Below are 17,574 nucleotides of genomic sequence, written 5' to 3' on the forward strand. Positions count from 1 at the left end.
TCTCAAACCTGGACAATAAGCACCAAAAAAACTACAGATCTAATTAACTCCTTTAGAACTACATGTCTCAGACTGATCCTTAGATACACCTGGATGGACTGCGTCACTAATTCTGCTGTGCTAAATCTGGCTAAGCAAGAACCACTTGTCAGTATAGTCAAAAAATTACAAATCAGACAACTCAGATGGCTTGGGCATCAACTCAGACATCCTGAAGTCTTGCCCTTTTTGGAATCCCTCGTCCTGTATAAACCAGAAGATGGCAAATGCAGTAGAGGAAGACCATGCAAACAATTTTGGCAATACATATGTTGAAACCATCAGTAGGTTGAACTGCAAAACTCCATCTAACATCTACCAGTTAGCTCAAGATAGAGAGACTTGGAAGACCATAATTTGCAATATTTAATTTTTAATATAAATCTCTTTTCCCTTTTCACATTGTATCATATTGTGAATAAACTGTTTATGTATGTATGTAAATTGTTAGCTGTAGTGAATTTTTGTAGCACTGAAATACTGCTGTGCTAAAAGTTTTTTCTTTAATATTTTCCTATAGAAAGTCAGGCTTTTTTGCCAACTGCAACATTATATAGCAGACATTTTATTAATAATAGTATAGTGGATTCCAGTTAATTGGACCACATCAGAAATAGCATAATTTGGCCCAATTAAACAGCTGCTCCAATTAAATCAAGTTGTATGTCAAGAGTTTAGAAGGTGTATGTACATAAGATAGAATGTGTGTTTAGACAAGTTTTTCATTTTTTGTGTGGCAAAATTACTGACTTATAGATAAACAATTGGTTTAATTAAAGTAAAATATTTGCCATAAAAATAATTTCGTTTATATGTATATTAAATGTTCATTCAGTTCTTAGCAGTTAATGACATTGTAGGAATTGATTGAGCATAACCTGTCTTTTTTTTTTTTTTTGATTGAATGCAATTAAACAGAATCAGCATGAGCATTTAGTGCAGATATAATATTGCATTCCTGCATGAAATAGAGCTATGATCCAGTAATAAATTTTCTAATGATAATCACTCGTTTAAGCCGAGGAGTGTCATCCTTATCACTTTCTTTTTTCTTCTAATGCCGTTGGATGTTTTGCTTTTCTAAATCATTTTATTATAGCATTGAAGACTAGCATCAATGGATGCATATGCTTCATAGTTTCTGGCATAGTTCACATCTAATGGGATGCCATTTTCACTATCAGCCACATTCGGTATATCCATTATTGAATGCTTAAAACCACAATGAGCACAAAAACAACAGCTTTAAAACATTGCAACCTCTCTAATTTTTCCATTAACAGCTTTTATTTACTAGTTCCTGACTTATTTGAACAGCAGCATAACATTGTTACACCTCCTTAATGGTATCTCCACCTTGACATGGTAAGGAGGCTTGCATGTTCCAGTGACCTCAAGAGCTCTGCTAGCAGTAGCTAAGCTACTGGTAGGGCCTCCTTAGCTGGACAGGTCGATAAATAGGGGCCATACTAAGCAAGAGATACCCTAGTCCTCCATGTTGGGGGTTTTGGGTAAGGCGGTTGATTTACCAAGTAAAAAATTTCTATAACTCAGATGCTTGAACTGGAAAATTCATTGGACTGAAACAGTGGAAAATGACAAGTAAGGATAAAGGTAACCGATTAGGAATCTCGGACATTTTAAAAGTAGCCATGTGGAATGTGCAAAGCATAGCAACAAAGGAATGAATTAGTAAAACAACTAAAAACTAAAAATATTAATGTAGTTGTGATAATAGAAACAAAAAAAATTAAAGGGAACAAAAGATATAGATGGTTTTACTATGCTATATAGTGGAGCGGACCAACATATCAGATCTTCTAGTGGCATGGCCATTTTAATTGATAATAAATAGAAAAATAGAATATGAAAGTACAGTTTTGTAAATGATCGGATTAACAGTAAAATTAAAAACAAATAGAAGCTACTCAAATGTAATAAAAATGACTATATATTAACCTCTCTACTGGCTGTGGTGGATTAAATAGTGAGACCAATTGCACTTCTTATCCATGTTAATAAATAGGTGTTACAGAATCATATCCAAATTTTGCCAAATTATGACGTCTATAGACATCATAGCTGGTTGGGGTGTTAATAGCAGGAGATCTTAATGCTAGAGTTGGAAATAATCCAATTCCAAATCTCTTAGGAAAATATGAAGAAATTTGCATGGATAACAATGGTCGAGTACTAATAGACTTCTGTACTTTCGATAATTTTAAAATAACCAATACATTTTTCAAAGAAAGAATATAAATAAATATACTTGGAATGGCAGAGGAACAAGAATAATTGATTATATCATTACTATCAGAAACTAGCTCCATGAGTGAGAGATGTACATGTATACAGAGTAAGCCAAATTTTTTCAGATCATTACTTAGTAATGATCTGAAAAAATGATCCTCTAAAATAGAAATACTAGTACAATGAAGAAAGAAAGTTAATAGGAAAAAAAAAAAAAAAGAAATAGAACAAGTATGCAATATCAATCATGATAAGCAGATTACTTAAAAATTGGTGAAAATATAGAGGAATGGAAAACTTTAATAAAGATTATCCATAAAATAGCCTCTGAAGTACTTGGAAAGAAAATAAAATTTTAAAAAGAAAATCATTAAAAATCTGGAACACATATATAGAAAATGCAATAAATGAAAAATAGATGACATACAAATGGAGAGGAGATTGGCCCTAAGATCCAAAGAAAATCCTAGGGAATTTTTTAGCTATGTGGCCAGTAGGAGGAGAAATGACTGTGGAAGAATGATATTGTGGGATAAAAATGGGAATAGAGTGACTGATGCAAAGGACATAGTGGAATTGTTCAATGAACACTTTATTGGAGTATTTCATCCTAGAGGAGTCAATTTTAATGCTAGAAGGATAGGGCTGGTTCGAGGTTTAGAGGTACAGGAGGAGAGTGTGTTTCAGATACTGAGTACTCTGGATGTCAGTAAAGCTGTGGGACTGGATGATATTTCACCACGAGTTTTGTGTTAGGGAACTGACAGTGCCTTTAACGTGGCTTTTCAATGAAAGTCTGGCTTTGGCAAAGGTGCCCAGGGAATGGAAGGAAGGTAAGATAGTGCCATTGCATAAGGGTGGTAACAGACTGGAAGTGTCTAATTATAGGCAAGTCTGTGTGTCATCAGTAGTTGTTAAGATCTTGGAGAAAGTAGTGAGGGACCGTATACAGCATTGGGCAGATGAGGGTAATGTTATCTGTGAGAATCAACATGGATTTGTGAAATGATGCTCTTGTTTTAGCAATATGCTAGCCTTTTATAATAAAGTTACAAGAACATTAGGGAAAGGCATATACTGCAATTTTCTTAGACTTGGCGAAGGCATTTGACAGGGTGCCACATGATAAGCTGATATTTAAGTTGCAGCACATGGGTCTGCATGTCAGATTGGTCAACTGGATTCAGGATTGGCTGTCTGATAGGTATCAGAGAGTTGTGTATGGTGGAGCAGTTTCAAGGAGGCAGAGGGTTACAAGTGGGGTCCCACAGGGCTCAGTACTAGGACCTATATTGTTTAACCTTTATATCAATGACATTGCCAGTGGATTGCAAGGGGATATTCAGTTGTTTGCAGATGATGCGAAACTGGGAAGGATTATTAGTAATAATGCAGATGTGGGCAAATATGAGAATGGGGAACTGGACAATGAGACTTATTTGTGCCTATGGTCCCACAGAAGGTTCTACTAAGGTAGAAGTGGAGGAATTTTTTGAGGCTTTAGAAAAAGCAACTGACACAATGAAAAAGGAAAAGTTGGTCCTTGTTGGGGATCTAAATAGTAGAGTAGGAAATGATTGTGAGACATACAAAAATATTTTGGGAAAATTTGGAGAAAAGAGCAAAGCTAATAATAATGGGAAATATCTGTTGGATTTCTGCTCAGGACATGGACTGGTTATTACTAACACCATGTTCCAACATAAAAATGTGCACAAATTCACATGGAGAGAAGAGGCTAGGAATAAGAAAAGTCTCATTGACTATGTTATTGTTGATAGTGATGTTTTCTCTCTGGTGCAGGACACCAGAGTGTACAGAGGATTTGAAATTGGAAGTGATCACTATTTAGTCTTGAGCAGGATAAAATTGAATTTCATATTGAAAAGAATAGCATGTAAGAAAGTTTTAAAGCGAATAAAAGTTGAGCAGCTCTCAGATGTGAACTGTAGACTAAAATACAGAAATATTATTGAAAAGAAAATGAAAGAGTTTGAGAACAGGAATCAAACCTTGGAGATTCAGTGGCAAACTCTGAAGGAAACATTGATTGATTCTGCCAGAGAGGCATGTGGTGAGGTTGTGTGCAAGGATAAAAAAATCAGAACTCCCTGGTGGACACAGGAAGTTAAAGAGGCAGTGAAGGAAAAGAAGAAAGCATATCAAAAGTTCCTGGCAAATAAGTCAGTTTTTACTCTTACAGAATACAGAGACAAATGTAAGAAAGCTAAACAGTGTGTAAAACTAGCTAAACAAAAGTCATGGGAGGACTTTGGCGAGAATATAGAAAATAAATATCAAGAAGGTGGCAAAATATTCTGGAGGTTGTTGAAGAAGCTTAGGAATGGAGGAAAGAGTGCTGTAAAAGGAATTAGAGATGATAAAGGTGAAATGAAAACGGGAGAAAAAGATATCCTTGAAGTATGGAGTAATTACTTTGAAAAACTGCTAAATGAAACAAGCAGTGATGACAGCACAGTGATAAAAAACACTGACCAGGCATGCAGTCAGGAATACATATCCATACTTGAAGTAGAAAAAGCCATCAAAGGCTTGAAATGTGGAAAGGCAGCAGGAGTAGATGATATTCGACCAGAAATGCTGAAGTATGGTGGTATAAGAGTCTTACAGTGGCTGCACTGCATAGTTCAGAAAGCCTGGACAGAGGGACGAATTCCCGATGATTGGAGTAGAGCTCTCATAGTACCCATATATAAAAAGGGAAATAAAACTGAATGTGAGAATTATAGAGGTATTTCCCTACTGAGTGTTCCTGGCAAGATCTATGCAAGTATACTTGAGAAACGGTTGAGAAGAATTGTGGAAGAAAAGCTTGGTGAAGAACAAGCTGGATTCAGGCCAAATAGAGGCTGTCAGGATCAGATCTTTACTTTACGACAAATAGTCGAGAAAGCATGGGAATATAACAAAGATCTGTATTTAAGTTTTGTCGATTTGGAAAAGGCATATGACAAGGTGCCAAGAGAGAAGCTATTCAATACGCTGCAGTTATATGCTGTCAATGGGGCATTATATCAAGCAATACTTAGTCTTTATTTGAGTTGTGAGTCAGCAGTTAGAATTGAAGGAAGTACAGGAAGATGGTTTAATGTTAAATCTGGTGTGAGACAAGGATGTACATTATCCCCTCTGTTATTCATTATCTATATGGATCACATTATGAAGGAATGTGGTATTAAACTTGATATCAAAATTGGAGATGTTAATGTCAGCTCCTTGCTTTATGCGGATGATGTTATACTTCTAAATAAATCCGCTACAAGTCTGCAAGATTCTCTGACTAAATTGAATAGCTGTTGTAATAGATATGATATGAAGGTCAGCAATAAAAAGACAAAGACAATGAAAATAGGCAGAATCATTGAAAATGTCAACTGTGTTGTGAATGGAGAACCTGTGGAACAAGTAAAACATTTCAGCTACTTAGGCACAATTTTTACTGAAGATGGTAAACTAAATATAGAAATAGACAACAGAATCAGCAAAGCTGGTATCGTGGGAAGTCAATTGAATAAATTCATATGGAATAAGAAAGAAATTAGTCGGAACACTAAATTAGCTGTATACAAGACTGTGTTCAAACCAGTTTTAACTTATGGATCTGAGAGCTGGGTCAGAAGTAAAACACTTGACCAAAGACTAGAGATCGCAGATATGAGAGTCCTGAGAAAGATTAGAGGCGTGAACAGATGGCATCAATGGCAATATCATATTAAAAATGAGGATATTAGGAAAGAACTTGACATTGTCAGCATCCAGGAATGCGTTAGCAGAGCTAATCTCAGATGGTATGGTCACTTAAATAGAATGGGAGAGGAAAGATTAGCAAAACAAGTGTTCTCTGCCAGGTTGGCAGGAAAACGACCCAGAGGAAGACCAAGATATAGGTTGATTGATACGGTACAAAGTGCCTTAGACGATAGAAATATAAGATCTGATAATGTTGGAGTCTTGACAAGCAACAAACTGATTTGGAGGAAAATTGTAGATAGGAAGTTAGTAATGATGTAATTTTTTCATGTAGTACTGTCATATCCTGTACACCCCTTGAGGGTACATGGCAGGAATCTGATGATGCAGATGTGTTAGCCCTGCAAGAGGATTTAAATAAGCTAGATAGATTGTCAAATGAATGGGGGTGTCAGTTTAATGCAGCAAAATGTAAGGTCTTGAGGTTTGGGAAACATCGATGGGATGCTGCATACTCTATAGGAGGAGTTATACTGGAGGATGTAGGGGGTTGATGAGATCTGGGGTTGATGATTGATAGAAACCTGAAGTTTAGGGGACATATTGCAAAGGTGGTGAAGGTAACACAGAGGATTGCTGCAATTATGAGAAGGACACTGACCTGCAGAGATAAGAGGGTTATCATTCTGTTGTATAAGTCTCTGATCAGACCACACTTGGGCTATTGTTCTCAGATTTGGTCCCCAGGATTTGAAGGGGATAAATTAACTGTGGAAAGGATACAAAGACGGATGACAAAGATGGTTTCAGGACTACAAGCATAGTTATGAGGATTGGCTGAGGGAATGTGGACTGCAGAGTTTGGTGGATAGAAGAAGGAGAGGTTTTAAACTGTTGTGAGGTGGTTACAGGGTTCACACTGGGGAGTTCTTTCGCTTGGTTGAACAGCGGGAAGGAGTGATGACAAGAGGCCATCCCTGGAAGTTATGAAAGGAAACTGTGAGAAAGAGGGTAAGGAGTGATTTCTTTGTATGGAGGGTGGTTGAACCGTGGAATGCATTGCCTGATGGAGTGGTGGGAGCGAGAACGGTCAATGAGTTTAAGGAGCGGTATGATAGACTTTGTGTTTCTTGGGGGGGGGGGGGGGCTTCCCTCAATGAGTCTTGACAGACTTTATGTTCTTAAGAAGGACCTCCCATGATGAGTCTTTTGACTGCATGGAGGCCTGAATAATAATAATAATAAAATCACTCCTTCAAAAAAAACATACAAAGGAAACAAGAAATATACAAAATCAAAAACAAAAGAAATATAACTAAAACCATAGTGCAGAAAGCTCACCAAGATTCTTGGGACAGATTTTTTTAATAAAATAGAAGAAGACATACATGGAAGACAAGACATATTAAGTAAATTAAACTACAAAGAAAGTGATACTGCACAAATCAATATAATAAAAGAGAAACAATGGATAGAACGTTATAAGAATTTATGGTATGACCCAAATTTAATAACAGAAAATAATGGTGAAGAAATCAGTACTGATATAGAACCAATAAAGTTGGAACAACTAAAAGAAGCAGTGAAGATATCGAAAAATAGAAAATTAAATGGCATAAGTACAGCGCTTTGGAAATATGGCAGATTATATTTATATCACAGATTCTTAAAATTAATAACTGTTGGAGGAAAGGTTCCTTCAAATTGCTTAAAAGCTAAGATTATATCTATATTTAAAAAAGGAGACAGAGATTATTATGGAAATTACACAGGAATAAGTTTATTAAATACAGGTTACAAAATTTACAGTAAAATCCTGAATAACAGACTTGGAAATATTTCAAACAATCTACTCTCAGAAGAACAAAATGACTTCAGACATGGAAGATCTATACATGATCTTCCATGTCTGAAGTCATTTTGTTTGTGTTATAATGGAACATAATGAAAAAAAAACAAGTATATCCATTACATTTGGTACAAATTATACAAAGTTTCTCTAATAATACAAAAATAAGTTATAGTTTGATAACAAATTAACAGAAGAGATTAGAATAAATCAGGGGGTGTCAGGCAGGGATGTAGCTTATTCCCAACTCCATTCAATATATATATCATCATCATCAAATTCCTGCTATGTACCCTCAAGGGGTATACAGGATATGATAGTACTACATGAAAAAAATTACATCATTACTAACTTCCTATCTACAATTTTTATCCAAATCAGTCTGTTACTTGTCAAGACTCCAACATTATCAGATCTTATATTTCTATCGTCTAAGGCACTTTGTACCGTATCAATCCACCTATATCTTGGTCTTCCTCTGAGTCGTTTTCCTGCCAACCTGGCAGAGAACACTTGTTTTGCTAATCTTTCTTCGCCCATTCTGTTTAAGTGACGATACCACCTGAGAATAGCTCTGCTAATGCATTCCTGGATGTTGACAATGTCAAGTTCTTTCCTAATATCCTCATTTTTAATATGATATTGCCATTGATGCCATCTGCTCATGCCTATAATCTTTCTCAGGACTCTCATATCTGCGGTCTCTAGTCTTTGGTCAAGTGTTTTACTTCTGACCCAGCTCCCAGATCCATAAGTTAAAACTGGTTTGAACACTGTCCTGTATATAGCTAATTTAGTGTTCCAACTAATTTCTCCCTTATTCCATATGAATTTATTCAATTGACTTCATACCATACCAGCTTTGCTGATTCTGTTGTCTATTTCTATATTTAATTTACCATCTTCAGTAAAAATTGTGCCTCAGTAGCTGAAATGTTTCACTTGTTCCACAGGTTCTCCATTCACAACACAGTTGACATTTTCAATGATTCTGCCTATTTTCATTGTCTTTGTCTTTTTATTGCTGACCTTCATGCCATATCTATTACAACAGCTATTCAATTTAGTCAGAGAATCTTGCAGACTTGTAGCAGATTTATTTAGAAGTATAACATCATTTGCATAAAGCAAAGAGCTGACATTAACATCTCCAATTTTGATATCATGTTTAATACCACTTTCCTTCATAATGTGATCCATATAGATAATGAATAACAGAGGGGATAATGTACATCCTTGTCTCACACCAGATTTAACATTAAACCATCTTCCCGTACCTCAATTCTAACTGCTGACTTACAACGCAAATAAAGACTAAGTATTGCTTAATATAATTGACACCATATAACTGTAGCGTTTTGAATAGCTTCTGTCTTGGCACCTTGTCATATGCCTTTTCCAAATCGACAAAACTTAAATACAGATCTCTGTTATATTCCCATGCTTTCTCGACTATTTGTAGTAAAGTGAAGATCTGATCCTGACAGCTTCTATTTGGCCTGAATCCAGCTTGTTCTTCACCAAGCTTTTCTTCCACAATTCTTCTCAACCGTTTCTCAAATATACTTGCATAGATCTTGCCAGGAACATTCAGTAGGGAATATATATATATATCAGATTATTAAAATATGAAAAATAACAATAAAATAAGGTATCCAGTTAACCAGAAGAACTATTATCAGTACAGTGCATATGCAGATGATCAGATTATATTACAAGACCATGAAGATGACTTCTAAAACTCAGTTTACGAATTAAACAAAATAAGCCAACAATACAATTTAAAACTTTTACAGAAGAAAACAGAAGTTATGGCATTTAAAGGTCAAGATTATGGTCAAAAATAGTTATAGAAAATAAAATAATAGAAGATGACACAGTTTAATTATTTAGGCTGCATAATTACATATGTTAAAGATATAGATGAAAAAAATAAAGAAATTTCAGAAAATCTGTGGAACAATTAAAATACACAGAATAAAAAACAAGATGAGAAACTCAACTAAAATTTTACAAAGTAATGGCCACTCCCTCTCTATTTTATGGTTCAGAAACATGGACTGTTAAAAAGAAAGATGAAAGTAAAATACAAGCTGCAGAGATAAGATTTTTAAGAACAATAAAAGGATGCACAAAATTTGACCATATAAGAAATGAAGGCATCAGAAAAGAACTAGATATTTATAACATAATTGAAAAGATCAAGGAATATAGAGAGAAATGGAAAGAACATGTGTTTAAGATGGAAAGATATCAGCAACCAAAAGAAGTGGATAGATATAGACCAAAGGAAAAGAGAGAGAGAAAGAGAGACTAGTGAAGCTAGAACAGGCAAATGCCTAATCCTTGAAGAGAAGAAGTAGAACATTGTTACATGATCTATTACTTTCATTGATTCAAACAGTGTAATACGTTTATAACACAGGGAACCATCCAATGTGGTGCTATAAAATGACCCTGTTTTGTCAGTATTGCACATGTCATCAGCACTAAATTTCTGAATCAAAGTTACATAATTTTTCTAATACTCTATGTGGTAGAAGTTACTGGCTGGCCCAATTATATGGCATTGTGTCCCAAATCTTGTTATATTCTCATTTTGTTTCTGTTCTTCCAGACATGTCCCAATAAAATGGCTGCCCCGATTAACTGGCAGATCAATTAACTTGAATTTACTGTATATATATATATATATATATATATATATATATATATATATATATATATATATATATATATATATATATACACACAGGGTGTTCAGGATAAATTTGACATATTTATAATTAATTATATTTTTCCGTAAGTTACATGTATTAACACACACTTCTCTTCATTTAAAAGTTTGGACCCTTCTTCATTCATATACAAGATGTCAGAAAGGATGGATAGCTGGAACCCACCTGAATCATGGAAGAGAATAACTTGTATCATGATGATTCGTGCCCGCCATCAAAATAAGGATATTACGACTGCTGCCCAATGCTCCCTGAATACAGTAAAAACAATCAGGCATGAACTAGAGACTTGCAATGGTGACTACGAGGATGTAGCAAGAAGAAAGATCCCTAGCAGACGATCTGATTGCGTTCGTACAGCAGAATTCCTCGCAAATCTGCAGGAACAGGTGTTGAAGAACCCTGGCATTGGAATTCGGGCTTTGTTCGTGGAGTTGCTAACTGTAGTCAAGCCCTGGATAACAAGGGTAGCCAATGGTAGGCCGTATGTATGGCAGCAGGATTCGGCCCCTTGCCACACCTCTGGGAAAAGTCAAAAATGGTTGTCTGAAAATTTCTACGACTTCACCAGTCCAAATGTTTGGCCTCCAAACTCCCCAGACCTTAACCCCATGGATTATTTTGTATGGGGCGCAGTTGAAAAAGACACCAATCGCACTTCCAGTAATACAAAAGCCCAGTTAATGGATAAAATTAAAACAGTTTTTGCGGCCCTTCCCAGGGAGACTGTAGCATCAGCTTGTTCGAGGTTCCGAAGCAGAATTGAAGCTGTGATCGATGCTAATGGTGGTTATTTTGAGTAAATCTTGTTGATAGTATTGTAATTAACTCTGCCTGTAATGTTTTTTTGTCAATTCATTAAATTTAATAGATACAAAGAAGATTTTCTTTTTCCTTACGAAACTGTCAAATTTATCCCGAACACCCTGTATATATATATATATATATATATATATATATATATATATTTTGTGTGTATGAATTGTTCTTACTCAAAATTTCCCTGTCCTGTTTTGTTGCTTCCCTCCCAATTTGGGCATCAGTGGTGATCTCTTTGATTATATATCTCTGAAAGTTGATCGTATACAATCTAATTACTTAAGCAAGAAAGAATCTTTCTTGAAGATTCATTCATAATTCAAACTTCTCCTGTTGTTCTCATTTCACAGACTAAGCTGGAAGGGAAGCACAAATTTATTTCTGACACAAATCATTTGCTTGCCTATCCAATTATAAGATAATCTTCATCAAGCTCTCCCTCCAGATATATTATTGATGTTAGCTTTCCTTTTGATAACTGTACCATAACCTTGTCCATGTTTCTCTTTCTATAGATTACCTTTTTCCCAACCAATCTCAGCTACTACAATGGTACCAACTGGGATAACCTGTAGGAATTTTGTACCTCTTTTCCATGGAATTCATCAGTCAGTTAGGGATCACCAATATGGATTCCACCATTCCACAGTAGATGTTGCTAACTTTGTGCCCCTTTTTACAATGGGCACAAAGTTTTTGTCATGGTTTTCTCCAAACCATGGGTTGATATTTCCAAGGCATTTGATTGAGTATGGCATCGAGACCTTCATACCAAATTTTCATGTTGTTTTCTCCCTTGTGTCCTTTGTGAGTGGATTGCCAGCTTCCTCTCTGGTTGTTCATTGCATACCATGATGAATCATTTTCTGTCATCAGATTTTTCCATCACTGCTGCATACCCTGGGGCTTTGTACTTTGACCTACATTTTTTCTCTTATACATAAATGACCTTCTTTCTTCCTTTCATTAGCATCAAATCCTCTTCATAGTTTTGCTAATGACAGTATGTTCTATTCCTCTTCTTTATTCATAAAATCTTGTAGTGTGCTCAAATGATTATGCTTCAAGATTATCTGTAACCAGTGCTTTAAAAACTGATCTCCTCTCTATTCTCAAGCAAGGTGAGCATGATAATATTCCATTGCCAACCAAGATCAGTTTCTTTTCTTGGATTAACTTTTACATCTATCCTATCCTGGCACAAGCACATCACATCAATAACCTCTTCAACATCCAAAAAAAATTTTGTATTCTTTTCATTCTAAACATTACTGCTCTTCTGCTCAACTCCTAACACTTTATAAATCCCAAACTTACCCAACCTTAGAATATCGTTCTCGTCTTTGAGATTGTGCATTCAAAACCTCCCTCAAAATATTTGATTGTATCCAGAAGAGGACTGTTGGCTTAATGATTACCATCCCCTCACTGTGTCCTTTTTCCAGTTGCTTTCCCAACGATCCTCTGTTTCTTCATTGGGTCTTTTTTTCTATATATTTCCATGGGCATTGCTCCACTGAATTGGTCACCACCATTCCTCTACTTTTCTCTAATCATATACAAACTGGGCAGTTCCTTGTCAACATCTATACACAATTCATCTCCAAACTTATTGAACCAACTTCTCATCTCTTCCTTCATCCATTCTGCTTCTGTTCTTTGGAGTAACCTGCTCTACCATTTTCTCCAGTGAATTCAACTCCACGATCTTCAAAAAATGCATTTACAGATTCCAATCATTTGTCAGCATGTGACTGACATGGAAAAAAAAAAGGGGGGGGGGGGGAATGCCATGACCATTATGGCTTCAAAAACTATAGTTGACACTATTTATTTATAAGATTAGTTATTAGTTATTTCTAAAAGTTGTACAAAAATTGATATAATTTTATTTTTAGATATTTTCTACTTTAAATTATGATTATCATTCCAGGATGTTGTTATAGAAATGCTACGCCGAACTAAACTTCACTTTGTTCACTGTCTTCTACCCCAGCACAATGCTGGACTGTGTGATGTAAGAAATTCACTTACAGTAGCAAGAGCAAGTTCTTCTGAAGACATTATCCTTAATATACCTTTGCTCCGTTCTCAGATTAGAGGCTCTCAAATACTTGATGCTGTGAGAGTTTACAAGCAAGGTAATGCACTAATATTATTCATAGATCTTTTTGAGTTTGACAGATTATTTGTTGCTTTTTTATAACATTCCAAGTATAATATATATCTTATTGTGTAAGGTTTTATCATTGGTTCAAGCTGAAATTTGAGTCAGCAGAACTCAGTTAAAACATTCTTTTTAAGAATAACATATACTTATGATTACTTCAACATAGCAGTGTGATTTTATTCAGTTAGATTCTTATTTAATTATGGTTAAATTTGTTTAACCACCCACATGTTCATATGGATGAAATATATGAAATAAATTTTACTGTGTATTTATATTATTCTATTAGAATTCAAATGTTATTTCAATTTCAAGCTACACTTCACATCCATGTATTTATTGACATGTAAGCACATTAAGACTGATGTGGAAACTGCATGATTATATAATAAAATTCATATAGAAATACATATATATAATATATATCATAATCTTTTCAGTGTTAGATATTATTATTATTATTTACGGCATCTCCATGGAGTCTGGAGACTCATCATGGGAGACCCAAATCAACCATCATACACACAAATCCTATCATATCGCTCCTTCAATCCATTTGCCATCAGGGAACTCACAACCAATTCTGGCAATCCATTCCACTCACTTATCACTCTCCACACAAAAAATCTGGTCTGCACACCTCTACTAACCACACTCTTACACAACTTCCAAGGATGGCCCCTAGTTTTATGACTTTTTTGTTGAAAAATTTCACTTGCATCAATTTTATAAAACCCCTTTAATATCTTAAAAGTTTCTATCATGTCTCCCCTTTTCTGCCTATCAACTAAACTTTGTAACCCACAAACCTTCAACCTTTCCTTATAGGGAGTATTTCACATGCCTGTGACCATCTTGGTCACTTGTCTCTGAATCTTTTTGACCACCTCCTGGTCCCCAAGAAACCCAGGTAATCAAATCTGTGCATGCACAGCTCAAGATATGGCTGAATCATAGCCTTATAAAAAGGGATAATGACTTCCTTATCTTTATTTGTTATAATATCTAAGCACTTCATTGAGCTATTTTACCAACTTTTGCAATATGCTCTCTGAATTTTAACTCTTTGTCCACCATTATCTCCAAGTCCCTAGTCTCATTAATTTCCTGCAAATCAATACCATCAATGTGATACACCATATGCAACCTTTTCAATCCAAAGTGGTTAACCTTACATTTTGCAACATGAAATTGACAATCAATATCCTTTGCCCACAATGCCAATTTATTTAAGTCATCCTTCAGGATATCTACATCACCTTTATCAACTATTGCTTTCCCCAGCTTTGCATCATCAGCAAACAACTGAATATCCCCTTCTTAAATCTTTCCCTATGTCATTAATATACAAATTAGAATATTATATTTGGTCCCATGGTATCAATTACTGAATGGAAAAAATGTCAGCAATGCATGGGAATCTTTGAAAAAGTGCTTGAATGAGGCAGTATCTGAATGTATCCCTAGTGTTTGAAGAATAAATAGGTTGGGATTGAAATGGATGTGCAGCCTTATTAAGCTAGAGATCCATAACATGATGATGTGGAAAGAATATCATGAGAATAAGAGTGAGAGGAGTTATGAAATATATAAAGCTTAGGCCAGAAAAGTAACAAGTATTGTGAGAAAAGCTAAAATAGAGTATGAAAAGAAATTGGCCATGCAAGCTAAAGGCAATCCAAAAGAATTTTATTGTTATGCTGCAAGCAAAAGAAAGAATGAATGTGAAAGAATAACTTTATTGAATGCAGATGCTACATGAGTATCGGAAGCTAAGGAGATTGTTCAGTTAATGAGTGCTCACGTTGCTAAGATATATCAACCAGGTGTATGTAGCATGGTGCTACTGCTACGTTGGATGAAGAGTTACAGGTTCATGAAAATGAGGTTGAAGAGCTCTTGCATAACCTGGATAAGAATTTGTCAATAGGAACAGATGGAATATCTGCCTGTTTATTAAAGAAATGTTCAGCTGAATTGACTAGGCCTTTCACACATTTGTATAACTTGAGTCTCAGCTCAGGAATGATACCACAAGAATGGAAGGAATGTATGATAGTTCCATTGCACAAGGGTGGTGCAAAAACTGATGTGTCAAACTACCGACCTATTAGTATCTCTGGTGTGGTAGTTACGATTTTAGAGAAGTTGGTAAGAACTCGCATACAGAAATGGGCAGACAAGCATTCTATACTCTGCAGGGAACAGCATGGGTTTACTAAAGGAAGGCCATGTTTTAGCAATTTGCTCATGTTTTATAATAATGTTATGGCCGAGTTGGATAAAGGGAATGGATACACTATGATAATATTGGATTTTTCTAAGGCATTTGATAGGATACCACACGATAGACTGTTGTGTAAACTGGAGAATATGGTATTGGAATATAATATATTGACTTGGATCAGGAGATGGTTAACAGACAGATATCAAAAAGTGGTATACAGTGGGTGTGAATCTGCCAGATTTAAGGTAATCACTGTGGTGTACCTCAGGGCTCGGTCCTTGGGCCATTATTGTTTGGTCTGTACATTAATGACATCAAGCAGAGTCTATCATCAGATTTGCAATTGTTTGCTGATGATGCGAAGATAGGTAGGACAATCAGAGATGCTACTGATATTCAGCAATTACAAAATGATTTGAATAGACTGGAAATCTGGGCAAACAAAAATGACTGTCAGTTTAATATTAGTAAGTGTAAAGTTATGCACTTTGGTGTGATTAGAGTTCCAGCAGCATATTATATTAGTGGGATTATGCTACAAGAAACTGAAGAGGCAAGGGATTGGTGTATTGATGGATAAAAATTTAAAGTTCAAAGGTCACATAGCAAGAGTTGCAAATATAACTCAGAGGATAATTGTTATGTTGAAGTGAACCTTGATATGTAAGGATAAGGAAGTAATTTTGCCTCTATATAAGGTTTTGATAAGACCACACTTGGATTACTGTGTGCATATTTGGTCTCCCAGGTTCCAAAGGGATAAAGAAGCTGTGGAAAGGGTGCAAAGAAGAATTTCAAAGATTATATCCGGATTATGGGACTTAGATTATGAGGACAGATTGTGAGTATGTGGATTACAGACTCTGGGTAACAGGAGAAAGAGGGGTGATATGATAGAGGTCTATAAACTTTTGAATGGGTGCTATAGCATTTCAAATGATTAAATGTTTCATTATATGGAAGGCAGGGAGAGAACATGGGGGCATCCATGGAAGTTAAGGTTGTTTTCAGTTAAGAGCTAGATTTTTCTCCCAGAGAGCAGTGAGTGAGTGGAATAATTTGCCCTTGCAGGTAGTGAGTGCATCTAGTATAAATGAATATAAGGGAAGGTATGATAGCTGGGCTGTGTAATTTATAGCCTCCCTTGATGAGTCCTTGACTCCCTGGAGGTCTCAGATAATAATAATAAAAATTAAAAAATTAAAGTGGCCCTAGTACCAAACCCTGAGGTACTTCACTAGTCACCATCATTCTCCTAGCCTCTGCCATATACTACTCTCTGGTGTCTGTCCATCTGCCATCCATGCTACTAGCCTCATATCCATTCCCATCCTCTCCCATATTAATAATTTTCTATGTGGTATTCTGTCAAATGCCTTTGCAAAGTCGAGCAGCATCATGGTGTAGCCATTACCTTTATCCAATTCTGCTGTCACTTTATAAAATGTGAATAAGTTACTAAGACAGGACCTACCCTTTACAAAGCCATGCTGCCCACTAGAGTATCGCATCCCTATCTACCCACTGTTGTATTTTACCTTTCACCAACTTTTCCAATACTTTAATAACCACTCCCAATATATTAATTGGTCTGTAGTTTTCTACCTCTGTCTTGAAGCCACCTTTATGCATTAGTACTATCTTACCCTCTTTCCATTCCCTTGGAACCCTGCCAGAGATGAGACATAGATTGAACAACTTCATCAGATGAAATGCCAATTCTCTTTACATTCATGTAGTACACGTACACATTCATGTATGTGCCACCAAT

General features: G+C 35.6%; 1 protein-coding gene across 1 annotated transcript in view; it reads left to right on the forward strand.

Moving 5' to 3' along the window:
- The window catches only part of Mhcl (Myosin heavy chain-like), a 719,798-nt gene that overhangs the window by 300,207 nt on the left and 402,017 nt on the right, over positions 1-17,574 (forward strand). Inside the window, exon 16 of the mRNA XM_090414205.1 lies at positions 13,340-13,547. Within this exon, the coding sequence (XP_090270331.1) occupies positions 13,340-13,547 (208 nt within the window). The remainder of the gene's footprint in view (positions 1-13,339; positions 13,548-17,574) is intronic.

Source organism: Typopeltis vanoorti, chromosome 24, assembly GCF_054136105.1.
Source record: "Typopeltis vanoorti isolate ZY-2024b chromosome 24, IOZ_Tvanoo_1.0, whole genome shotgun sequence".
NCBI lineage: Eukaryota > Metazoa > Arthropoda > Arachnida > Uropygi > Thelyphonidae > Typopeltis > Typopeltis vanoorti.